Source organism: Rhinolophus sinicus, linkage group LG16, assembly GCF_036562045.2.
Source record: "Rhinolophus sinicus isolate RSC01 linkage group LG16, ASM3656204v1, whole genome shotgun sequence".
Taxonomy (NCBI): Eukaryota; Metazoa; Chordata; class Mammalia; order Chiroptera; family Rhinolophidae; genus Rhinolophus; species Rhinolophus sinicus.
In genome coordinates this window covers 19,772,088-19,799,277 of record NC_133765.1, presented here as the reverse complement: position 1 = coordinate 19,799,277, position 27,190 = coordinate 19,772,088, and the positions used below count along the sequence as shown (strand labels likewise).

The 27,190-nt window shown below is 38.4% G+C and overlaps 1 protein-coding gene and 1 long non-coding RNA gene across 2 annotated transcripts in view; one reads left to right on the top strand and one right to left on the bottom strand.

Moving 5' to 3' along the window:
• The first annotated feature begins 7,560 nt into the window (after positions 1 to 7,560).
• The window catches only part of LOC141569163 (uncharacterized), a 28,521-nt gene continuing 8,891 nt past the window's right edge, over positions 7,561 to 27,190 (top strand). The window contains exons 1-2 of the long non-coding RNA XR_012492607.1: positions 7,561 to 7,694; positions 21,568 to 21,683. This is a non-coding gene — a long non-coding RNA (uncharacterized LOC141569163). The remainder of the gene's footprint in view (positions 7,695 to 21,567; positions 21,684 to 27,190) is intronic.
• Positions 23,229 to 23,585, bottom strand: LOC109459620 (signal recognition particle 9 kDa protein). Its single transcript, XM_019754237.2, is given in 2 exon segments — positions 23,229 to 23,549; positions 23,551 to 23,585. Coding segments are annotated over 2 exon segments (267 nt in total). The 3' UTR covers positions 23,229 to 23,317.

The following is a 27,190-nucleotide window of genomic DNA, read 5'->3' as shown; positions in this document are numbered from 1 at the left end:
GAGGTAGGGATATGAGGCAGGTGTTCCAGCCTCCTTTTGCTGCAACTTGGCTGGAGAGAGGAGCTACTAACACCAGCGGGTGTTTTTTTATTTTTTATTTTTTAATGACTTGCCAGGCTACATCAGATGAAGAAACTTTGGCTGGAAGGAGGAATCACTGATCTAAGATCCTGCAGCTAGGAAGTGGCTGGAATTTGAAGTTGTCAGATTTTAAAATCTCAAACATGGGCCACCTGCTCCAGCATTGGAATTGTTACCCCATGACAGGACTGCAGGGCCTGCCTGAAGGTCTAAGAGGCCTGATTGAGCCTCTCCCCAGTGCTAACTCTATCTCTGAGAACAGGGAGGCCCGTGGTCAGCAGTTAAGAAATTGTCAAGACTAGCTGAAGCCAGTCAAAACTAAGATGACTTTCTAAATGACCTCCAAAAGATTTAAAGCTTATTATAACCTCCATGCTGAGTAACACACCTACTAGCACCATGACAATTGACAATCACCGTAACAATGGCCTGAAGAGAACACAAATCAACAAACAGAGGGCAGAATCCTGATCCCGAGAAAGCCCACCACCCTTGTTGCCAAAAAACTCATGAGTATTCCTCCTATTTACTTAAACCTCCCCTTCATTCCTACTGTCCTATTTAGGCCCCCTCTCAACTGCTAAGGGACAAGAAGTTGATTTGAGAGCTGCGCTCCTGCGTCTCCATTATCTGACCATAGAATAAAAGTTTGCACTGTTAGTGATCATTTTCTGTCTCATACTTGGCTTTGTGACACCAAACAGGAAAAGAACCCCACTTGGGGTCCTCGAAAAGAGGATATTTGCTCCTTGGTAACAGAATCACCTCGGGAGAGCTCATTGAAACTTCCCAGGTCCCAGACTGTCTGATAGAATGAAAATCTCTGGAGAGAATCTGTATTTGTTAATATTCTACGTTACCTAGAAGCTTCTGGAATTTCTATGTGGAATTTCTATTTGGAATTCCAGCCAACCTCACAATATTAAGAGTGGCAGATAGACTCTAAGGGGCCCCCACCATGGTCAGTGCCTCCTGGCATTCACACCTGTCTTAGCTCGGCCTGCCATAACAGAATACCACAGACTGGATGGCTCACACAACAGCAATTTATTCTCTCACAGTTCTAGAGCTGGAAGTCCAAGATCAGGGTGACCAGTTGATTGGTTTCTAAAAATGGCTCTTTTCCTGGCTTGCAGATGGCTACCTTCTTGCTCTGTCCTCACATGGCCGTTCCTCAGTGCATGTATGAGGGGAGAGAGAGAGCTCTCCGGTTTCTCTTCTTATAAGGGCACTACTCCAATCAGATCAGGGCCCCACCTTCTTGACCTCATTTAACGGTAATTACTTCCTTAGAGGTCCCATCTCCAACTACAGCCACATTAGAGGTCAGGGCTTCAACGTGAATTCGGGGGGGCAGGGTGGGGGTAGACAAAAACATTGATCCATAATCCTTTCTTCTTGAGTTGGACTTCCTCCTGAGTGGTACATGTGATTTGCTTTTAACCAATAGCATCCAGCAAAGGTGATGGGATGTCACTCTGTCACATTACATAAAACTCCATCTTCCTCTCAAAAATTGCTCTAGAGGTTCTCCTTGCTGGTTTGCTGAAATAAGTGGCCATGTTGGGAAAGTCCACATGGCAAGAAATGGTGGGCAGCCTCTAGGAGCTGAGAGTGGCCCCCAACCAAAGGTCAGCAAGAAGCTGGGGCCTTCAGTCCTATAGCCACAAGGAACTGAATTCTGCCAACAACCCAAATGACCTTAAAAACAGGTTCTTCCCCATGCATGACTCCAGATGAGAATGTAGCCTGGCCAACATCTTGACTGTAGTCTTGTGAGTCTCTGCAAAGAGGACACAGCTAAGCCATGCCTGGACTCTCAACCCACAGAAGCTGAGATAATAAATATGTGCTGCTCTAAGCCAACAAGTCAGTGGTCATTGGTTACACGACAATGGAAAACTAATACATTAGAAAACCCCACAAGCTCCACTTACAAGGCTGCATGGATGATTCCCCTCTTTTTTATTTCTATCTAGAAGCAAGTTGTGTACTTAACCGAGCATGATAAAGGGCTTGTGCCAAACTGCCTGCTTTAAATTTTTTTTAATTTCTTAATTATGAAAAGTAATAGATGGTCATTGTAGAAAATTTGGAGGCACACCAAAAAGAAAATTAAAGTTACCAGGAATAATCTCCTCCCACCCCCTCAAATAACCACAGATAACACATTGGCAAACAGCCTTCCCCAACTTGGTTCTGTGCAGAGAGGCTAGATAAAATTACAAACAGAGAACGCTCTGTACGGACTGTTTTGTAACTTGCCCTCTCCACATGTCAGCCCATATTTTCTAAAGTATTTGAAGCATCAGAGTGGTGAATTTCTTCCTGGCATTTGGGGATGTTGCCAGACCCCATTTTTAATGACTTCAGATTTTTCCCAGGATAGGCTATGGCAAAGGAGACTCATAACGAGGAAACTAAGGCCAGAGAAGGGAAGACATACCCAAAGCCAGATAGTTTGTCGTCACCCAGAAATTTCTCCCCCTCCAAACTCCTCAAAACATTATAGTTGAGCTGCTATATCCCCAAAGCTGTTACCCTTGGAATTATTGTCAGAGTTCAGTTCCTGAAAACCACAGCCTCCCCCCTAATCAAGAGGGGTGTTCAGAGGGCCTTGAAATAGGAGGAAGCCAGTACCCCTCTGCCTGAGACCTGACCAACCCACCACCACCCATGAGGCCTGATTCTCCCCTGGCCCCTAGAGCAGCTGAAATTCAACTCCTGAGCCCCATTCCAGAACTTGTAGGGTTTGACCTCCTTTTAATGTAAGTGGGAAGGTACCGTATTTCCCCGAAAATAAGACCAAGTCTTATATTAATTTTTGCTCCAAAAGACGCATTGGGGCTTATGTTCAGGGGATGTCATCCTGAAAAATCATGCTAGGGCTTATTTTCCAGTTAGGTCTTATTTTCAGGGAAACACGGTAGAAAAGAAGGAGATGGGAAAATTAAGACAGGAATCATTCATTCAGCAAGCGTTATCAAGCTTCTAGAAATCCAGGCCCTATGCTAGGTACTGGAGCTATGGAGATAACAAGGTCACATTGCTGAACAACACTTATATATTTGAATGTGATACAACGATCAGGTGTTACTTTTACAATGAAAAATTAATGTTTAGTAAAGATATTTTAAAAGAAGGCCTGAAGTAGTTTAACGTTTATAGACTGTGTGCTTATTCCAGTTGTTTATTGTTACATAACAAACTACCCCAAAACTTTGAAGCATAAAACAACTATCATTTTATATACTCATGATTCTGTGGGTTGGAATTGGGCAGAGCTCAGTATGGATGGCTCATCTCCGTGCTCAGGTATCTGGGACATCGGCTGGAGTGCCTCGGATGGCTGAAGATGTCTCAGACAGCTCAACCCGGGCCATATTGTCTAGGACCTGTTTTCCTCCATGATGTGTCTTCGGAGAAGTTCTTCATTATGTTATGTCCAAGACGGCTCCTTCACTTCCAATGTTTGGTACCTAGGATGGGAAGAGTTGCAGAACTGGGCATCTTTCTGTGATGCTGTTTTTCCACACGGCCAGCTTGGGCTTCCTCTCAGTATGGCAGTTTCATGATAGTCAGGCTTCTACACATCAGCTGGCTTCCCCAGAGCAAGCATTCCAAAAAAGAGGAAGTGAAAACTGCCAATTCTCTTAAAGACAAGACAGAAGCCACAGTACCTTTTTATGAACTAGTCTCCAAAGTCACACACCGTTACTTCTGCTTTATTCTAGTCGTTAGAAGCAGGTCACTACGTCTAGCCAACCTTCAGGAGACGGGGAATTAAGCTCTATCTCTTGAAGAGAGAAGTATCAAAGAATTTGTGGACATATATTTTCCAAAGCACCATAACAGCAACATATTTAACCTCACATAGGGCATTAGACACCCCTCCAGTTCTCTGCTCTCGGCACTAGTATGAGTTCCATGCCCTTGTCTCAGGGAGCAGTATAGCTGGTTCCCTTTTCTCCTGGTCTCTCCCAAACACTCCTACCCTTATCTTCTACCCGTAAGAGCTTACCAATATATTTTTCACATCCCTTATAGTCCCCTCCCTTAAATGAATTTTTGGTGCCAGTTGTTAAATAATGAAATTTCTCTATTTTTTACATAAAGATTTGTATAGAGAAAATGATTCTGAATAAAAAGTCCATATCCAGCCAAACTGTCAAGCAAATGTGAGAGCAAAAGAAAATACTGATGACACACAGGGACCCTGAAACTTTCTCTTATGTACCTTCTCTGAAAAAAAAATTACCTGAGGATGTACTCCAACAAACTGATGAAGGCGTCCAGGGAAAACACTTGAGAAACCAGAAACTGGAACTAAAGAGAAGATTTCAAAAACTCCCAACCTCATAGCTATGCAACAGACCTAAAATACAATCTGTTAAAACTAGAATTGGAAATTAGAGGTCTCTGGGACAAAAACGTCCAGAATAAAATAGATGTCATTGCACAAATTGACTAAATGAAAATCTGGAAGTTCTTAAAGATAAAGTGAAGACAAAAGACTCTTTGACTACCAAGTGGAAAGAGTGCGGTGAGAAACTCTAGGGGCAGATAAGCTGTGCTGGAAAATCATGGTCAAGCTAAAATTCACATGATTTGTGACAACCGATAGTGATTTAAACAATAAGAAACACCACCAAATAGTCTGAAACAAAGTTGAATTTATGGCCTATTTAGTGACAAGGGAGAGTCATGTCACTCAGACACATTCCACAAGTCTCTCAGAACAAAAATTAAAGTAAACAGATAAATGTGGGGTGGGGGCGAGCAGGCAGTTTACCAAAAAAGGCAAAATTCTGAATGTCTCTAGTTGGCTCACAAAGCAGATTGCTAAGTCATCTTTGCTAGTGGTCACCTTTAAGTTCTACGTCACTGACACAAACCTGATTTCAAGCAAGTCCAAGACATTATGAAAGATTCCATTGGGCCAGGTCATTCAGCAGAGGTGCTTGAATATACATGTTCAAAGCTTAGTAAGGCATTTTTGTTTAAACAAGTATGAAACAATGCCCAACCCCTATTGGACAAAAAAAAAATTGAGGGAGGAGTAATTAATTTTTTAGGGTTTGTAATGAATAGCAGGTGTGTTTTCCCAGGATGTCTTCCCCCCCACACACAAGCAATTTGTCACTTTCATTGGACATTTTCTTGGAGATCAGCCTCTCTCAATTACTTTTTTCTAGTGGATTCAGGTTTTAAACTTTGTTCCTTTCAATGAATTTTAAAAATCTGTGAGTGCATATTTATTGTCTATTTAGCCATCATTGTTGTCTTCTGATGTTCATTTGGCAGGTTTTATTACATGGAAATTTAAAATAGGTATACTATTAAGAAAAACAAAGTTTAACCAAAAACACCAAATATAACTCACAGGGATTGAGGATAAGAGAGAGAAACAGAGAGAAACAGAGAAAGAGAGAAAGGTATGTGTGTATATATATGTGTATATATATTTCAACTTGACCCCTAAATACAAACTGATACTTTACTGAACAAAGATGATCTGTTTCCTGATGTAGGAAAACTGGCTGAACTTATTAAAGAAAGTATAGTATATATTGTTCAGCTATATAAAGAAATGAGCTATCAAGCCATGAAAGGACATGAAGACTCTTAAATGCATATTGCAAAGTGAAAGAAGCCAGTTTGAAAAGGTTACATGTCATATAATTCTGAAGGGGTTCAGAACAGGTCTCGCCAAGATATGTCACACTGGCATGTGAATTATTTTGAGATGAAGACAATGGAAACCCTACGGGCTCACGAGAAATTGTTCTCTCTCCCCTAAGGAATTTAAACTTGGGGCCTTGTCCATAATAAGAATTATTACCAGAGATAACTTTTTATGTCCTACAGGGCAGAGAAAATATCTATAATAATTACTGAACCTCTGTTCTTTTTATCATCCTGTGAATGACCTCCCCACTGATGCCCCAAGATGCATTAGCTCATCCTAAGCTCAGAACGCATTATACGAGTATAACTCATTTTAACGTCCTATCTCTGAACCTCCCATGTATGTGGGGTCCCCATATGTATGTATGTAATTAAATTTGGTTATTTTCTCTTATTAATCTAATCTGTCTCATGTATATTTAAGTATTAGATCAGCCGAAAGAAACTAGAATGGTAGAGGAACGTTCCTTCCTCCCCCACAATTCCAACTGGAGTACACAAAACTACACAGACAGTAAAATAATCAGTGGATGCCAGGTGTGATATTGTGATTTATAATAAGAATTATATATTTGGTCTTCATCCCTGTTCTGGCATAGAGCTAAAACCCTTGGAATTTCCCAAGTGAGGAGAGGATAAACCGTGTCTTACGTTAATAGGTGAGTTTTGGAAAGCCCTTAAGTAACCTAAGAATGGAGGGCTGGTTGTCAAGGGAACCAACGATGTGATTAGAGGGTTGAAACTTTCAGCCCATCCCAGCCTTACCTCTGGGGCGGTGAGAGGGGCTGGAAAATTAGTTCAATCACCAATGGCCAACGATTTAATCAGTCATACCTATGCAGTGAATTTTCCAGAAAACCCCAAAAGGACAGGGTTTGGAGAGCTTTCCAGGTTGGTGAACACGTAGAAATGCAGGATTGGAGCACCCAGGGGACATAGAAGCTCTGGGCCCTTTCCCATATACCTTGCCCTATGCATCTCTCCCATCTGACTGTTCCTTAGTTATATCCTTTTATAATAAACCAGTGAACTGGTAGGTAAAATATGTCTCTGAGTTCTGTCAGACGTTCTAGCAAATCAAATGAACCTGAGAATGGGGTCATGGGAACCTCTGATCTGTAGCCGCTTGTTTAGATGCACAGGTGACAACCTAAACTTATGATTGGCATCTTCAGGGGGCAGTCTTGTAGGACTGATTAAGATCTCTTACCTTGTGGGATCTGATGCTACCTCCATGTAAATAGTGTCAGAATTGAGTTAATTGCTCAGTGGTGTTGGAAAAAGCACATTAGACTAGGGATTCAGGGAGAGGGATGAACAGTGAAGCACAAAGGATTTCCAGGCAATAAAGTTGATATTTATATGTGGTATAGTTTTAATGATATTATAATAGTGGTATAGTTTTAGTAGTGAAGTACAAAGGACTTTCAGGCAATAAAGTTCTATATGATATTATAATAGTGGTATAGGTATAGTTTGACTTCAAAGTATTAATTCTCTTAATATTATTCAGCACATCAGAAATAATATGGCTACAAAAGTAGAGAGAGTAACTGGCTTTCTTTTCCTCCACCCTTGACAGAGCTATTCCTACAGCTTGTTGCCATCCCAAATTAGAAAACAACCTGAATAAAAGTTCCCCAGACAGGTTGTCTCTGCTGCTTTGACAAATGCTGTGTACTCTACCGCTGAGGTCATAGCAAATGACAGGACATGAAAAGTAAGTAGAAAATGCTTCCCTAGCACTCCTTCATTCCTGGTTTGCTGAGTGAGATGAGCTGCAGAAAACCAGCAGCTTCACGCCATGCACTTTTGGAGAGGGTGTCCACAAAGGCAAAAATTTCTCTCCCACCTGGAGATGGATATGTGATGTCAGCATTTCTCAAAACTCATAGAACTGTACAGCACAAAGAGTGAACCTTAAGGTATACAAATTTTTAAAAAAACATTTAGGAGATTGGAAGATCCTAGAAAGGAATGCAGACTGTGATAAGAGAATTTAATTATATGCATGTGTGAATGTATGAAACAACTTCACTGAAGGAGATGGAGGTGCTAATCTAAGTAAATCTTTGGAATAAGTGGGGTCTATAAGACTAAAGGCAAAAGGAACTGCACAGAAGCACTGTACTCTAGTTGATAACATTGTTTCCTATGTGGGTAAAGAATTCTGATACAGCTATATATGTATATTGTAATGGGACAATTGAGTAAATGGAGGCCAGATAATGGGGGCCAGGTTTTTCACTGTTAGAATGAGAATTTACAGATAAGCAAGGGGAGGAGGCTGGAATGATCCAAGTGGTCATGAGTTAGAGTTGGATACATCAGTCTGAGCTCATGTTCAGCTTAACATAGATATAGATGATTACATAAAGAAAATGTATAGATATGTTTAAATATATACATGGTTAGTAAAATATACATATACACAGAAAAGAAGGTCATGTGAGGATCGAGGCAGAGATTGGAATAAGCTGTCATAAGCCAAGTAATGCCTGGGGCACCAGAAGCTAGAAGAGGCAAGAAAGGATTCTCCTCAAACTTTTCATAGGGTACATGGCCCTGCTGACACCTTGACCTCAGCTTGAACTTTCAAAACCCTCTGGAGGCAAGAAAGCCAAGCCAAGGACTTGCCATCAAACTGTGCCTGCAATATATATACATTTGGGTGAATTCTTCTCAAGGTCCCCAAAATCGGTCCTGACATACCTGAGCCTACCAAGAAGTCACCTTCTTTACTCACCTGGTAACCCTGGTAAGCAAGATACCAGGCCAGTATTTCCAAGGGCTTCATTGGCTTCATAAATTCAACCTTTGTTTCTTAAAATTGTCTGTTCATATCTGAGTCTATGTACATATCTCTCAAATATTGCTACCAAGGGGCAAAAGTCCTCTTTTCGAGGACCCCAAGTGGAGTTCTTTTCCTGTTCAGTGTCACGAAGCCAATTACGAGACAGAAAATGAGCATTAACAGTGCAAGGTTTTATTCTATGGCCAGAGAAATGGAGAAGCAGGAGCGCAGCTCTCAAATCAATTTCCTGTCCCTTAGCAGTTGAGAGGGGGCCTAAATAAGACAGTAGGAATGAAGGGGAGGTTTAGATAAATATGTAGGAGGAATATTCATCAGTTTGCTGGCAAAAAGGGTTGGTGGGCTTTCTCAGGATCAGGGGTCACCCTTTTTGCTCATTTACATTCTCTTCAGGCTGTTGTCATGGTGATGGTCAACTATCATGGCACTGGTAGGTGTGTTATTTAGCATGGAGGTTAAATTATAATGAGCTTCAAATCCTTTGGAAGTCATTTGGACAGTCATCTTGGATTCAACTGGTTTCAGCTAGCCTTGACAAGTTCTTATCTGCTGCCCATGGGTCTCCCTGTTCTCAGAGATAGAGTTAGAATGGGGAGAGGTTTCAGCCAGGCCCTGCAAGCATGTGATGTTCCAGTCAGTCCTGGTAATATAACCGATATTTCCAATTGTGTCCTATTACAAGAACAGATTCTTATTGAACTTACGCAAATAACTATATTGCCATAAAGAATATTCACCAAGTTTCCAAATTCTGGAGGGATCAGGTAGGGAGAAAAAGTAATTCTTTTAAGTCTGCTTACAAAGGTATAAATTACCAGATTGCTAAATCATAGTTAGCTTAGGAGGAAAGGTTTCTTTATATCTGGAACACAAAAGATTAAAGAACCAACAATGTTTTAAACACAATTCATAAAAATTATAATCATCCTCATCAGTTCATTCAGTCCCATGTTATTCTTGTTCTGTTGGAATCCAGTTTTTCCGTTAGTTCTGGAAAGTCTTACCCAGTTCAGTTTTATGATCTTCAAGTTATCAGAAAACTCTACTTGTCAAAATTAACATTGTATTAGGACATGTCAGATTTCCAGGAATTGTACATAATTTCTGGAACACGGATAACATATACCTATAGAGACATAATATAAATAAAGCTTATTTTAGATTGCTTCTTATTTGGCAATGCTCTCCATGTCATTTGAATTCGATTTGGGAAAGTTTGTCAAAAATAGCAAAAGATTTGGACACTTGGTCAAATAGGATCATAGGTCACTGTGAAACAATACTCAGTTATCTATTTAACCAAAGTGACAATCAAAGACTTCACAGGTGTGCCTGCCTGGCCAGCCCAGCTTAAGATGAAAAGACTTCACAGGCAAATACAGAAAGTTACATCGTTGAAAAAATAAAAAAACCTCAACTCTTTTAATAGAGAAAACCCAGGCTTCTTAAGTAAGCAAAAACCTGATACGAAACAGGAAATTACCTGACAAGACACAAAATTGTTGTTCTCCAGACAAATTACTTAAAAGGTAACAATCATTTTACTTTAGGACAAATTTCTTTCTTTTTCCTTTTACCAAAAAAAAAAAAAAAAATGCATCTCCATTCTTCATACCTTCTTTTGCCAAAAGCATCCTACTTTTCATATATATTGTCACTTTCCTTTATCCCCATCGTCATCAGTTACCACAATATCCTTCTCTTCATTTTCATTACCTTCCCAGAGATTCCAAACCTTTTAGCATCCTAATCAGGCTTTGTCTTAAGCACCTGGATCTTAAACCGTGGCATGATATGCCTTCCTAGTTTTGCAAAATGGCATGTTAAGGTCTCTAACTTATTATCTTGTTTTCCCACCTTGTCTGCCAGCCCCAAAACTAGCGGAGTAGGAGACAATCATATGTTCTTCTCTAATCTCAGCTCTTCTTCTAACCTTTGAAAATTATTTGTATTTTTATTTTATTTTATTGGGGAATATTGGGGAACAGTGTGCCTTTCCAGGGCCCACCAGCCTCAAGTCGCCGTCCCCAGTCTTCAGTTGCAGGGGTCACAGCCCACCATCCCATGTGAACCGACAACCTTGTTGAGAGCTCGCGCTCCAACCAACTGACCCACCAGGCCGCCCCAAAATTATTTGTAATTTGGCTTTCCAGTAAAAACTAGGAAGCAGGCAACTGTAAAATGCTAATCATATATTAGCATTTTGTAGTAGATTAGCAAATTTATAAATATATTATAGTAAAAACTTTTAATATGTCATAAAACATGTTTATCAATAGACCCAAATATCTTTTGTCTGTCTATAAAAAGATTTAAAAGCCAAAAATAGATATTTGGAAATGATTTAGATATTCAATGAATATCCATTATTCAGTTTAACTTATTAAAATTTTTAAATCTTATTTACACTAATTTAAATTACGTGTTCTCCACAACCATTCCTAAGTGAGACATTTAACAGGTAACCATCATCTCCAGTTATTTTTCTTGTTGGCAAAATTTGTAAAATCAGTAATATCAGTAAAAATTTGTAATACCAGGTAGAAAAGTTATATGTTTGCATTACATTAAATATGGACAACTCTGAAGACGCGCTTGTTTTTATTAAACCAACAAACTTAAACTAGCTTTTATTTATCAAAGATTATCCCAGATCATATGAGCTTGCTGTACGTCTGAGAGTATACTCAATTTATATAGTGCTTTGTTTGTTGTTAAGCCAATTGAATAGAGCAATTTACAAATTAATTTTGGTAATACCATCCGGAGGTAGAAAAATACCTGTGGGGACAGAGTCCCAGAGAACAGTTTCCAGGCTCTTGGCCTCACGTAGAAAGGTGCTGGCTTGGGTAGTAGATGGCCATCAGTTGTGACTAGTTGGCCATCAGCTGTTACCAGTGAGCCATTAGCCACTGATATAACTGCCGTGGCTATGCAAGGGGTGGGTTGGGTGGCAGAGAAGTGGTCGGCGGATTGTGGATCGTATTGATCCTACTTCCGGTGTCTCGCCCCGCCGCCAGTGAGAATATAATGGTATGACTCCCCTATCTATGGCTCCGTGGGTGTTCCTTTTTGGCCTCACCATATCCTGCGTTCTTGTGTGGGGAGCAGGACTAGAGTCCCTGCATGACAATACCACATATCTATAAACATACATAAATATGCCTACAGACACAGAGATCTTTTTAAAATTTTAGCCATGTATCACATACAAAACTCAAAAGAATAGTTGGATCTAAATTGTGTTTCTGTCAGATGGACTAAGTTAAGTAACCTATTCCGATGGACAAAGTCTTTTACTAAGGATTTTTTATTTGTTTGTAAAGATCCTTTTTAGAGCTGTTTAGCAGTCTTTTTTTTTTTCCTTTAAGAAGCTTTTGCATACCAATCAAAGAATGCTTTCCACTGTCTCCAAGAGGTTTGAGATCCTCTTTTCAAGGATGCCCCTTAAGGTGGATTTATCTAAAAGAAAGTTTCCTCAGAATGGCCATTACAATTCTAAATTATCCAAAAGATCATCCATTTTTCCAAAAAGGCACAAGAGCCTGGTCCAAACACCAGGTGTATCTTATCTTGCCTTTGGATTTCCAGAATGTCTTAACTATTAGGGGTCCTGTTTTCTAACAGCTGTTCAAAACACTGGGAATCATGTGTTTTTCCCCTCTTTTGAATAGAATCGGTAACTCACCAAGAAGCTGCAACAAACAAATTCATACCAGAAACACAAAACAGAACCAGAAACCAAGTGTGCACGATAAAGTTGGAGAGCTCAGAATGCAGAGAGTAGAACTCAGATTCAAGAGAGACTGCCCAGAATTCCAAGGTCAGCACAACAGCAGTGAGTACAAAAGGCTCTGTGGATGCTGGCACCTGGTTTGCTCACCAGCCCAGGGGTTGCAGGGCTTTGTCTTCTTTGGGCTCCATGTTGGGCACCATGAAATATCCAAAGTTCAGAAATAGCCAAAGTAAAACCAATGAATGACTAAAGTAGTAATTAATAAAAATTTATTGTGCACATACCAAAAGGACAGTTTTGTAAACCTGGAGCCACTGGAACCAAAACATGGAATGAGACTTAGGAGTGTACGATTACAAAGCAGCTTATATAGTGAGAAAGCAGTGTTTTTACAGTGATTGGTAATTAAGTTAATGACTAAACTGGTTTGTCCGCTCAGGGAACCTTCAAGGCTGGTCTCCCATTAGCTTTTTATTTTAACACATACTAATATGTTAATAGGGAAGTTGGATGTCGGATGTAGAGGAACTCTTTATACTACGTCTCAATTTTTCTATAAATCTAAAAGTTTCTAACAAAAGAAAAGAAAAAAATTTAAACAATACAAGAGTGTAGAAAGTAAAGCTCCTTCTCTTCTGTCCTAAAGTCCTAATCCCCAGAGGTAACCATTAATAAAATTAAAGAAAATCATTAACAACATCCCCCAGTGATGTGCCCCAGTGGGCCGTGGTTGTTATCTCAGGCATCAACCTAAAATGCCAGGTACATCCCAGCAACTCTTGTCTGGCTTAATGAACGGGATTGCCCTGTCAGCCACTTGGGACCCATGCCCCTGATTCTCAGTCAGTGCTCAAGAGCCCCCTCCTGAGATGACCCTCCCAGACAACAGCTGATTGGCCCAGGAGTGGACATCAAGTTCCAGCTGAGCCAATCAGATTCTGTCCTAGGATTTATTTATTCCTTCAACAGTCAGCCCTGCTGCGTTAAATTGGAAGGAAAACTAAAACCCCAGTGGGCATCTGCTGCCATGTGCAGGGTAGGCAGGAAGAAAGTCACAAGAATAGGAATCTTTGGACAGACGGTGCCTGCTCCAGCATAGGGTGGAAGGGAGGGAACACTGAGACTGGCAACAAATGCTCCCCAGTAAAGACAACATGGCATTTTATAAAATACATGTGCCATTTGTATACATGCCAAACAACGGTTAGAACCCATTTGCTTTTAAAGAAAACCAAATGATTCCTTCACAGGGATTTTCTACAAAGTTAGGTATTGGTTGCATTTTTTTAATATTTTTATTTTTTTAGTTCCAGCTGTACAAAACAATGTAATAGTTACACATTTATACCCCTCACAAAGTGATAAACCTTCTCCCACATCTACTACCCCTCTGACTCATATATAGTTGTTACAATTCCACTGACTGTATTCCCTATGCTGTGCTCCATATCCTATATATATATAATTATAGTTGACATTCATTATTATTCAGCTTCAGCCTCACGTGTACAGTGCAGTGGTCAGTCATCTACATCGTCTGTGAAGTGGTCTCCCTACTAAGACACATGCCCATCTGACACCTTACAAAATTTTTACAACATTATTGATTATATTCCCCAAACTGTCTTTCATATCCCTGTGGCAATATTGCAGTTACCAATTTGTGCTTTCTAATCCCCTCACCTTCCCCCTTATCCCCACCCCCTCTCCCATCTAGCAACCCTCAGTTTTTTCTCTATATCTGAGACTGTTTCTGATTAGTTTGTTCATTTATTCTGTTCTTTAGATTCCACATATAAGTGAGATCCTATGGTGTTTGTTTTTCTCCATCTGACTTATTTCACATAGCATAATGTTCTCTAGGTCCATCCATATTGTTGCAAATGGTAAGATTTCATTCTTCTTTGTAGCTGAGTAATACTCTGTTGTATAAATGTACCAGTTTCTTAATCCAGTCATCTACTGATGGGCATTTTGGTTGTTTCCATGTCTTGGCTATTGTGAATAGCACTGCAATAAACATAGGGGTTCATAAATTTTTTCAAATTAGTGTTTTGGATTTCTCTGGATAGATACCTAAGAGTGTAATTGCTGGGTCATAAGGTAGTTCCATTTCCAGTTTTTTGAGATACCTCCATACTGACTTCCATAGTGGCTGCACCAATCTGCAATCCCATCAGCAGTGCACGAGGGTTCCCTTTCCTCCACATCCTCACCAGCACTTGCTGTTTGTTGATTTGTCGATGATAGCCATGCTGACCGGAGTGAGGTGGTATCTCATTGTGGTTTTTATTTGCATTTCTCTAATGGTTAGTGAGGTTAAGCATTTTTTGGTTGGATTTTTATAATCAGTAATTTTGAATGTGCTAGGGGGAAGTTATATGAAGGAAACAAATCATTGCACCTAGCAATAGTATTTAAAAATACTAATGATAGCTTGCATCAACTAGTTTCTAGTTGTATTTTCAGGACCCAGGCTAAATACTTTACATACCCTGTCTCATTTAATCCTTCAATAGCCTCACCTTAAGTATTGATATCATCCCTGTTTTACACATGAGGAGACTAAGACTCGAAGATTTTAAATATCTTGCCCACAGTCATACAGTTTTTAACTTAAGAGCTGAGTCTTGAGTCCAGGTCTATCTGATTCCAGGGTTCATTCTTCTGACCAGTTGATACAGACTTTTCAAAACAATTCATGGCTTATGGTGGAGTAGAGAGAGCACATGCAAACTCTTTTGCCTCAGTTTTCTCATGTGTAAAAAAAGATTCCTCGTGAATATTATCTACCTCATGATGACTACGTGAACTACAGCTTATAAAATACCTTCTTAGCGTTTGATACATAATAGGCACTTAAGAAACCTGTATTCCCAGTGTTAAGTGAGGATCAGATCCAACCAGCAGAAATAGTTGGCCCAAACACGGGCTGTGTGGGAGGGGTGGAGGGCAGGGTGTTATTTTGTTATCCTACTCTATTTTATTTTTATGAAGGGATTTAAAGAATTAAAATACACACACACACACACACACACACTCACACACACACACACACTCACAAGTTTTTAAAATTTTCAAACATTTCAAATTCAGGAGGTTGCACAGAAAAATATATTCTCCCAGTTTCTTTTGACAAATTGGAAACCTCAGCATCACTGGCCATTGGGTGCATATTCCACAGTGCCACAATCACTGGAGCTGAGAGATCCCCTTTAGACAGAGCATGTGTCCCTCTGTAGGCACCTGTCACAGTCTCTACCACTCCCCAGTGTTCTCTAACAAAAAGGCCACTGAATTGGCTTGTAATGGTTTTTTAAAAAAAACAAAAACAAAAACATTTTACTATGAAAAATTTTAAACATACAGAAAAGTAGAATAGGATAATAAACCCTGTATTCATTTCTTAGGGTTGCCATGACAAATTACCACAGATTGGATTGCTTAAAACAACAAAAATTTATTTTTCACAGTTCTGGAGGCTAGAAGTCCAAAGTCAAGATGTCAGCAAGGCCATGCTCCCTCTGAAGACTTTAGGGAAGTATCTTTCCTTGCTCCTTCCTAGCATCGGGTGAATCCCAGCAATCCTTGGTGTTCTTGGCTTGTGGCAGTATAACTCCAATCTCTGCCTCCATCTTCACCAGATGTTTTCTCCTTTTGTGTCTCTGTGTCTCCAAATCTCCCTCTCCTTTTATGACTTCATTTTAACTTGGTTATATCTGCAAAGAGCCTATTTCCAAATAAGGTCACAATGATACGTGTTAGAGGTTAGGACTTTAACATACCTTTTTAGGGAACACAATTCAACACACTACAAATCCCCAGTATCCATCACTTAGCTTCAATAGTTATTTATATATTGCCAAACTTATTTCATCTGTGCCTTACACCCACTACCATTTGCCAGTCATTGTTTTCTTCTCAGCTTTATTGAGATATTTATACCATAAAATTCACCAATGATAAGAATATAATTCAATGATTTTTAGTCATTTTATAGAGTTATGCAACCATCACCACAATTATTTTAGAATATTTCCTTATCCTAACAAGTTTCCCTGTGACCATTTGCAATCATCACCACTCCCAACCTTAGCCCCAGGAAAACACTGACCTGTTTTCTATCTCTATAAAAATGTCTTTTCTGGACATTTCGTGTGTAACCATTTTCATCTGGCTACTTTCACTTATAACATTTTCAAGGTTCATCCATGTTGTAGCTTATATCAGGACTTCATTACTTTTTATCGATAAATAATATTTCATGATGAATAATATTCCATTGTTACCATATTTGTTTATCCATGTGGATTGTTTCCAGTTTGGAGCTATTATGTATAATGCTGCTATGAACATTTACGTACAAATTTTTGTGAGAACATGTTTTCATTTACCGGGTCTGACAATTAAGTTCACAAACTTGTTGCAACGATGTTGCTAACCTTTTTGTGATACCAGAGGGATTATTCATTATGAATTTGCCCCAACTGGACAAACAGTTAACCAAGTTTACTATTTGGAAGTGCTGAAAAGGCTGAGTGAAAAAGTTAGACGACCTGAACTTTTCGCCAACAATTCATGGCTCTTGCATCACGACAGTGCACCAGCTCACATGGCACTGTCTGTGAGGGAGTTTTTAGCCAGTAAACAAATAACTGTATTGGAACACCCTCCCTACTCACCTGATCTGGCCCCCAATGACTTCTTTCTTTACCCAAGATAAAGGAAATATTGAAAGGAAGACATTTTGATGACATTCAGGACATCAAGGGTAATACGACGACAGCTGTGATGGCCATTCCAGAAAAAGAGTTCCAAAATTGCTTTGAAGGGTGGACTAGGCGCTGGCGACGGTGCATAGCTTCCCAAGGGGAGTACTTCGAAGGTGACTGCAGTGATATTCAGCAATGAGGTATGTAGCACTTTTTCTAGGATGAGTTCACAAACCTAGTTGTCAGACCTCGTACTTTGGGTCTATAACTAGGAGGGTAATTGCTGAATCATGTGGTCATTTTATATTTTGTGCTTACTGTTTTCCAAAGGGACTCTTTCTTTTACACTCCTGTCAGCAGTGTATGAAGGTTCTGATTTCTTCACATCTTCACCATCACTTGTTATTATTTGACTTTTTGATTATAGCCACTCTAGTGGGTGTAATGTTGTATCTCATTATTTTGATTTGCATTTTCCTAATGACTAATACATTTGAGCAGCTTATTGACTATTTGTATATCTTCTTTGAAGAAATGCCTATTCAAGTCCTTTGCTCAATTTTTAATTGGGTTTTTGGTTTTTATTATTGAGTTATAGAAGTTCTATATAATTCTAGATACCAGTCCCCTATCAGATATAAGGTTTGCTGATATTTTCTCCCATTCTCTGGGTTGTCATTTTATTTTCTTGAGAGTGTCCTTTGAAGCACAAAAGTTTTTATTTTAATGAAGTCTTATTTATCTAATTCTTTTTGTTCCTCATTCTTTTGATGTCATATCTAAGGAACCATTGCCAAATCTGAGATCACGAAGATTTAACCCTACATTTTTCTTCTAAAGTGTTATACTTTTAACTCTTACATTTAGGCCTTTGATATCTTTTTCACTAATTTTTATATATGGTGTGAGGTAAAGGTCCAAATTTGTTACCTTGCCTGTGGCTATCCAGTTTTCCCACAACTATTTATTGAAGACTGTTATTTTCCCATGGAATAACCTGGCACCCTTGTCAAAACTCAGTTGACCTTAGACACATATGTTTACTTCTGGACTCTAAATTCTATTTCATTGAGCTATATGTTTTTCCTTATGCCAATAACATAGTCTTGATTATTGTTGTTTTGTAGTAAGTTTTGAAATTGGCAAGTGTGAGTCCTCTAATTTTGTTCCTTTTCAAGATTCTTTGGTTATTCTCAGTTCTTTCCAATTCCATGTGAAATCTAGAATCAGCTTGTCAATTTCTGCAAAGAAGCCAGCTGGGATTCTGAGAGAGATTGTGTTGAATCTGTAGATCAATTTGGAGAGTATCGTTATTTAACAATATTAAGTCTTCCAGTCCATGAACGGAACATCTTTTCCCATATACTTAGGTCTTCCTTCATTTCTTTCACATGTTGTGTAGTTTTCAGAGTATTTTTTGTTGTTGTTGTTTTTGTTTGTTTGTTTGTTTGTTTTAAAGATTTTATTGGGGAAGGGGAATAGGACTTTATTGGGGAACAGTGTGTGCTTCCAGGATTTTTTCCAAGTCAAGTTGTTGAACTTTCAAACGTAGTTGTGGAGGGCACAGCTCAGCTCCAGGTCCAGTTGCTGTTGTTAGGTGCAGGGGGCATAGCCCACCATCCCTTGCGGGAGTCGAACTGGGCAACCTTGTGGTTGAGAGGACATGCTCCAACCAACTGGGCCATCCGGGAGCTCAGCGGCAGATCAGCGGCAGCTCAGCTCAAGGTGCCCTGTTCAATCTTAGTTGCAGGGGTCAGAGCCCACCATCCCTTGCGGGATTCGAGGAGTCGAACCAGCAACCTTGTGGTTAAGAGCCCACTGGCCCATGTGGGAATTGAACCAGCAGCCTTCAGCATTAGGAGCACCGAGCTCCAACCGCCTGAGCCACCAGGCCGGCCCCAGAGTATGCTTTGGACATCTTTTGTTAAATGATTCCTAAGTATTTTATTATTTTTGATGATATTACAAATAGAATTTTTTAAATTTCATTTTAAGATTGTTCATTGCAATTGAATAGAAATACAATTGATAATTTTGCATATTTATCTTATATCCTACAACATTGCTGAACTCATTTATTAGTACTGTTAGTTTTGTGTGTGTGTGTGTATTCCTTAAGGTTTTCTGTATACAAATTATGTCATCTGCAAATACTGGTTTACTTTTTCCTTTCCAGTTCAATTCTTTTTCTTGCCTAACTTCCCTGGTTAGAACCTCTAATTAAATATTGAATAGAAGTGGCAAGAATGGACATCTTTTCTTGTTTCTGATCTTAGGGGGAATGCATCTATACTTTCAGCATTAAGTACTATGTTAGTTGTAGGTTTTTTATAGATACATTTTATCAGGTTGACAAAATTTCTTTCTATTCTTACTTTGTTGAGTGTTTTTATGATGAAAGGGTGTTGGGATTTTGTCAAATGCTTCTTCCATACCTATTGAGATAATTATGTATATATTTTTTTATTCTTTATTCTATTGCTATTGTATATTACATTAATTAATTTGTGGGTGCTAAACAACCTCGTATTCCTGGAGTAAATCCTTCTTGGTCATGGTTTATAATTCTTATTATATGTTGTTGGATTCTAGTCCATTTTTTTAAATTGTACTGTCTTCTTATTATTGAGTTGTAAGAATTATTTATATATAATTATTTATAAATTATTTATAAGTTCTTTATCAAATATATGGTTTGGAAATTTTTTTTCCCAGCCTGTAATTTGTCTTTTTATCTTCTTATAAACGTGTCTTTCACAAAACAAGGGTTTTTCATTTTGTTGAAGCCCAATTTATCATTTTTTTTCTTTTGTGGTTCATCGTTTTAGTGTCATAGCTAAGAACTCTTTGCCTAACCCAAGATCACACAGGCTTTCTCCTGTGTTTTCTCCTAGAAGTTTTAAGTTGTAGTTCTTAAATTTTTGCCTGTCATCCATTTTCAGTTCATCTTCCTATATGGTGTGAGGTAAGGTTGTAAATTCATCCTTTTGCATGTTGATACCCAATTGTACCAGAACCATTTGTTGAAAAAACTTCTTTTTCCTTATCAAATTATCTTGACACTTAGTCAAAAATAAATTGACCATAAGTGTGAGGGTCAATGGACTCTTGATTCTGTTCCACTGATCTATATTTAGCCTTTTGCCAGTATGAAGATGGGTAGCGCAAGTGCTCCAACTATCCTTTATTTTCCAAATTCTTTTGTCTATTTTTGGTCTTTGCATTTTCACATGAATTTTAGGATCAGTTGACAATTTCTACAAAAATCCTTCTAGGATTTTTATAGGGATTGTATTGAATCTATAGAACAATTTAGGGAGAATTGTCATCTTAACAATAATGAGTCTATGAACATATATGTCTATATATTCAGATTTTCTTAAATTTCAGCAATGTTTTGTAATTTTCAGTGTATAAGTCTTACATGCCTTTTGATAAATTTCTTCCTAAGTATTTTATTCTTTTTAATGTTACTATAAATGAAATTATTTTCATAATTCCATTTTTGATATTATTTGTGGCTAGTGTGGAGAAATACAATTGATTTTAAGAACTACAACTTAAAACTTCTAGGAAAAAAACACAGGAGAAAGCCTGTGTGATCTTGGGTTAGGCAAAGAGTTCTTAGCTATGACACTAAAACGATGAACCACAAAAGAAAAAAAAATGATAAATTGGGTTTCAACAAAATGAAAAACCTTTGTTTTGTGAAAGACACGTTTATAAGAAGATAAAAAGACAAATTACAGGCCAGGGGGGAAATTTCCAAACCATGTATTTGATAAAGAACTTTTTATTGACCTTGGGTCCTATGACTTTACTGAACTCATTTATTATTCTAGCAGTTTGTGTGTGTGATAGGAGGGAGATTCCTTAGGATTTTCTACATACATGATCATGTTATCTGTGAATAAAGACAGTTTTACTTCTTTATTCCCAAACAGGTGCCTTTAATTTCATTTCATTTTTTGCCTCATTGCCTGTCTAGAACATCCAGTACAGTGTTGAATACAAGTGGCAAAAGTAGACAGCCTTGCCTATTTCTGATCTTAGCAGAAAGGCATTTCAGTCTTTTACCATTAAGTAGGGTGTTAGCTGTAGGTTTTTCACAAATTAAGGAAATAACCTTCTATTCCAAGTTTAATGAGAATTTTTTATCATGACTGAATGTTGAATTTTATCAAAACCTTTTCTGTATCTATTGAGATGATCGTGTGAATTTCGTTCTTTATTTTCACTGATATATATATATATATATATATATATATATATATATATATATATATATATATATATATATCCCCAAAGGGCTTCTCTGATTTATGTTAGCATCTTGGCACCTGTAGGCATTTTCATCACCCATCTCATGATCAAGGGTCAGCTTTGTGGTCACATAAAAGAAAAAAAGGTGACCACAACGCCAGTGTCACTTCACTGTTATCTCCCAGCTCCTCCTGGTAAATTCATTGGGGAGGCAGAAGGCTGCTGCTTTTGCTGGTAAATTTTTGCTCTGGGGCCTGTGGCCTGTCTGCACACAGGTTCTGGATGAAGCATTCTGGTCCTGCCTGTCCGGACAGGAAGTCTGCAACCTTCTCATATTTCAGAGCAAGAAGAGTCTGCTCAGATTCAAGAGAGACTGCCCAAGAATTCCAAGGTCGGTGCAAAAGCAGTGAGTACAAAAGGCTCTGTGGATACTGCACCTGGTTTGCTCACCAGCCCAGGGGTTGCAGGGGTTTGTCTTCTTTGGGCTCCATGTTGGGCACCATGAAATATCCAAAGTTCAGAAATAGCCAAAGTAAAACCAATTAATCACTGAAGTAGCAATTGGTAAAAATATATTGTGCACATACCAAAAAATAAAATTAAAAGTTTGCAAACCTGGAGCATTGGAACCAAAACATGGAAATGAGGCTCAGGAGGGTACTATTACAAAGCAGTTTATATAGTGAAAAAGCAGTGTTTTCACAGTGTTTGATAATTAAGTTAAATTAATGACTAAACTGGTTTCTCCTCTCAGGGAACCTTCAAGGCTGGTTTTCCAATTGCTTGCCTCTGTCTACAAGAAAATTTGATGAGATTTTGACAGGAATTATGTTAAACCTACAGATGAATTTAGGGAAAATTAACATTTTTACTATGTTGAGTCTTCTAATCCATGAACATAGTATGTTTATCCATATATTGAGGGCTTCTTTTTTTTTTTTTATAGTCACATAATATTTTATTTACTGACCTCTCTGAAACATGTCAAAATTTGTAATGGCTAATGGAACTTTCCATATTGAAATGTTGCTCAACACGACAAATTCCTAGCAAAAAGTATTTTAATGTATGAATCAACATGTGAACGTTACATTCAGGTTACAGATAAAAGATAAATATCAAATAATATCATACTTTTGGTTTAATGGAAAATATAAGTTGTGCCAGTCATGCTTAACACCTTGGTTAAGCAAAGAGAGAAATGAGAAGGGAGGTGAGAGGTATACAAAGATTTAACAGTTTACATAATTCATAGCCCTTCTGAGAAACAGGAAATATATGGCAAATATTTCTGTAATATGGTACTTTCAGTCCATCAGTGATCGTTCTGTTCGTGCATTTAAAAGAACAGTTCAGTGTTTTGAGCACTGAAAGCTAGATTCAAAGTAAGTCTGCTCAACAAGATAATACTATGAATCCTTTATATTAAAATATATTGTTTAAATTTGGAAAGTTTAAGGTAAAGCATAGCTGTTTTCCTAAGTACTTTGGGGTACAATCAAGATACCACTGTACATAATCAGTATACTGCTGTACAGTTAATTCTAGTTATACATTTGGTGGTCATCAACAGTACAAATTTTATGCTCTAAAAGAAATCTATTAATCCAGCAAAAATGGTTACATTTAATGTTTTTTAAAGATGGATATACTAAATTTAAGGAAGAATATGATATGCTTTTCTTGACATCTCAATTTCAATTACTGATACAAATTTACCAAAAGAAATAATTATATGTTTTGCCTTGCATCAAATAATCTGAAAAGTTTCTGAGATAGATGCATTTCTTGTTCAATTTCCAAAAATAAATAAAGGTTTTCTAATTGAAAGCATTTACATTCCTAGCTCTCTAAAATAAACATTTTTTAAAAGTACAAAAAGAAAAAAGAAAACGAAAACAAACCAAAAAAAGTACCAAAAAAAAATGATCTCAGGTCTTCTGAATAACCTTAGTTACATAAAGTATTTTCTATCTCAAAGTCAAAAGACATTTACTTCTAAGAACATGGCAAACAGTCTTCATTTCAAACCCTGCAGTCTGTTTCCATGGCAACACTGCGGGATTCCTTGGCTACCATAAGTCTCATTAGTTGACTGTGGAATTTCTCAATCTTCTTTACATCTTGAGCTTGGTCTGTTCTATACACCAACCAAACTAAATCATCTGTTACTTTCATACACAAACTCCCATCAGCATGTCTATATTTGAGAACCACACCTGCCTTCATAGGGTCAGCGAGGTAGAGTTTCTCGGCCGCGACTGGACTCCTACCAAGTCTGGTACTGCGGCATCGTGGGCCCCGCAGCACAATGGGAGAAAGAGGCAAGGTCAGAACCAGAGCCGGCGCAACCCGGCCCACCTACCTACCCTAGGTACCTAGCTCCCACTTTTAGGGCTTCTTTTATTTATTTCTTCAGAATTTTGTAATTTTCATTAGATAGATTCTATTCGTATTTTGCTAGACTTATACCTAAGTATATATTTTTAAAATACAATGATTGATTACATTCATTGACTTTCAAATAATGAACCAGTCCTGCATACCTTGAATAAATTCCACTTGGTCATGGTGTATTATTCTATTTGTACATTGTTGAATTTGATTTGCTTAAAAAAATTTTTGAGAGTTCTAGTGTCTAAATTCATGAGATATTCATCTGTAGATTTTTTTTCTGAGCTGTCTTTGTCTGTATTTGGTATGAGGATAATACTAGTCTCATTAAATGAGTTAGGAAGTAAACCTTCCACTTTTATATTCTAAAAGAGATTGTGTTGATTTTTTAATGTTAGGTAAAATTCTCCAGTGAAACCATTAGGGAGATTTTTTTTTGAGGGATTTTAAATTACAAATTCAAATTCTTTAATAGTTATAAGATTATTAAGGTTATCTACTTCACCTTGGCTGAGGTTTGGTAGTTTGTGGTTTTCAAAATATTGGTCCATTTCTTCTAAGTCCAGTAGTGTAAAGTTGTTTGTAGTATTCCCTTATTATCCTTTTAATAGCTGCATGATCTGTTGTGATATCCCATTTAATCCTAATATTGTAATTTTGATTATTTGTCAGTCTGGCTAGAGTTTTGTCAAATTATTGATTTTTATCCAAAGAAATAGCTTTTTGTTTCATTAATTTTCTCTCTCTCTTTCTCTTTTAATTTCATTGATCTCTGCTCTTAGCTTTATTTTTTAAATTCTTTTTGCTTTAAGTTTATTTTTATTTTTCTAGTTTCTTGAGGTGGGAACTTAGATTATTAATCTTTACTATTTTCTAATGTAAACATTTTAGTGCTATAAATTTCCCTCTCAGCACTGCTTTAACTGCATCTCTCAAATTTTGATATGTTGTATTTTTCATTTTCATTTATTTGTAGATTGTTAAAATTTCCTTTGATATTTATTATTTTATCCATGGATTATTTTAAAGTTCTTGTACATTGTTTTGTCTCCAAGAGTTTGAAGATTTTCCTGTCATCTTTCTGTTATTAGTTTCTAGTTTTATTACATTCTGGTCAGAGTATATATACTATATGACTTCAATTTTTTTTCATATGTTAAGATTTGATTTTTCTTAAGGTTTTTTATTAAAATATAGCTAACATACAATATTATATTAGTTTCAGGTGTGCCCCATGGTTATTCTGCATTTATATACCTAAAGAAGTGATCACCATAATAAGTCCAGTAACCATCTGATACCATATCACTCTATCACAATATTATTGACTATATTATCTATGCTGTACATTACATGACTAATTTGTTTTATACCTGGAAATTGAACCTCTTATTCCCCTTCACCTTTCCCCCCATTTCAAGAACATTTGATATTCAGTATTATTCTATATTAATTCCAGGTGTACAGCATAGTAGTTAGACATTTATGTTATTTGAGAAGTGATCCCCCTGACTAGTCAAGTCCCACCTAGCACTATACATAGTTATTACCATATTACTGACTATATTCCGTATGATTTACTTTACATCCCATGACTATTTTATAACTACCAATTTGTACCTCTTAATCCCTTCACTTTTTTCACCCCACCCCCAACCCCCTCCCATCTATCACCCCGATAAATCTAGTACCCATATGACACCATATATAGTTATTACAATGTTATTGACTATATTCCTTATACTGTACCCTACATCCCCATGACTACTTTGTAACAGCCAATTTATACTTATTAATCGCTTCCACTTTTTTACCTACCCTTAACTCCCCTCTTACCTTGCAAGCATCAAATTGTTGTCTGTGTCTATGAGTTTGTTTCTGGTTTTTTTGTTTATTGATTTTGTTCTTTCAATTCCACATATAAGCTAAATCACATTGCATCTGTCTTTCTCTTTCTAACATACCCCACTCAGCACAATATCCTGCTGCAGGTGGCAAGAGCCTATTTCCTTTCATAGCCGAGCAATACTCCATTATCGATGGACACCCAGACAGCCTCCACATCTTGGTCACTATAAACAATGCTGCAATGAACATGGATGCACATGTCCCCTCAAAGTAGCATTTTGGGTTTCTTTGGATAAATACCCAGAATTGGGATTACTGAGTCCTTCTTTGTCTCTTGTTACAGCCTTTGTTTTAAAGTCTACTTTAAAGTCTACTGGTCAAGATGGCTGAGTAGGTAAATGCTGAGCTTACCTCCTCTCACAACCACATCAAAATTACAACTAAATTACAGAACAACCATCATGAGAATCACCTGAAGTCTAACTGACCCAAAGCCCTACAACTAAGGACATACAGAAGAAGCCACCTCAAGACTGGTAGGAGGGGCAGAGACACAGAATGGGCTGGTCCCACATTTGCGTGTGACCATTAAAAATTGTGAGGGATATTGCAGGTGCGGAGATTATCCCTCCCTGGAGGAACGAGAGGTCCCAGCCCCACACCAGGCTCCCTATCCCAGGGTTCTAGTGCTGGTGAAAGAAGTCCCCATAACTCTGACTGTGAAAACAGTGGATACTGTGGCTGAGTGAGATGGTGGCTGCAGTCCTAGGCGCTCCTCTTAAAGGGCCCATGCATGGACTTACTAGCTGATGGACTCACGTGCTCTGAGCTCCAGTGCTGGGGCAGCAGCTCAAAAGACACCAGGGATATACGGGGAGGAACTGAGTTGTCTGGCTTCAGTGTGAGGGTTGAAGAGGTAGCTCTCTCTTGGACAGAGAAGCTGGAGGAAGCCATTGTTTCTTTGCTGAGCCCCCCTCCCCCATCCCAGCATGCATACACAGGCAGCTACTGTATCTGCATCTCCATCAACCTAGCTAACATCCTTAGTTCTCCCCACCCTGGAGAGTCCCTGAGACTCCACCCCACCCAAATTGCGAGCACTCTCAAGACAGTTCCAGTGGCTTTTCCATACAAACCATCTGTCTTGGCTCATGCTGTGGACTTTCCTAAAATCTCTCAAAAGTTCACAAACCCAAACAAGCAGCATCTGGCTTTGGTTTGTCCCACACCTCTGGCTGAGCAGGCTAAGCCTGGCACTAAGCTTATATGTAGATAACTACATATCTACCGACACATACTTTAAATGTAAATGAATTAAATGCGCCAATCAAAAGATAGGGTGACTGCCTAGTGGTGAAGTCTCCCTGATCACCTGAGCTGGGTACTCCAGGTATGTCCCTTGTGTGGGCTGTGTGTGCCCTCCTGTTGTAGTTGAGACTTCATTGCTGTTTGCACATCAGTAGGAGGGATGGCCCTGTGGGCTGGATGGTTGTGAGGACTGGCCGTGACTACAGTGGAAGAGCTGTGGTGCAGGGACTGAGCCTATGGAGCAGGATTTGCTTTAGCAGGGCTCTGGTGCCTACCCAGCCTGCCCTTTGGGTGTGTCATCCTTGGAGGTGGCCAGGTGATGCTCTGGCTCACTCTGAAGCTGGTCAC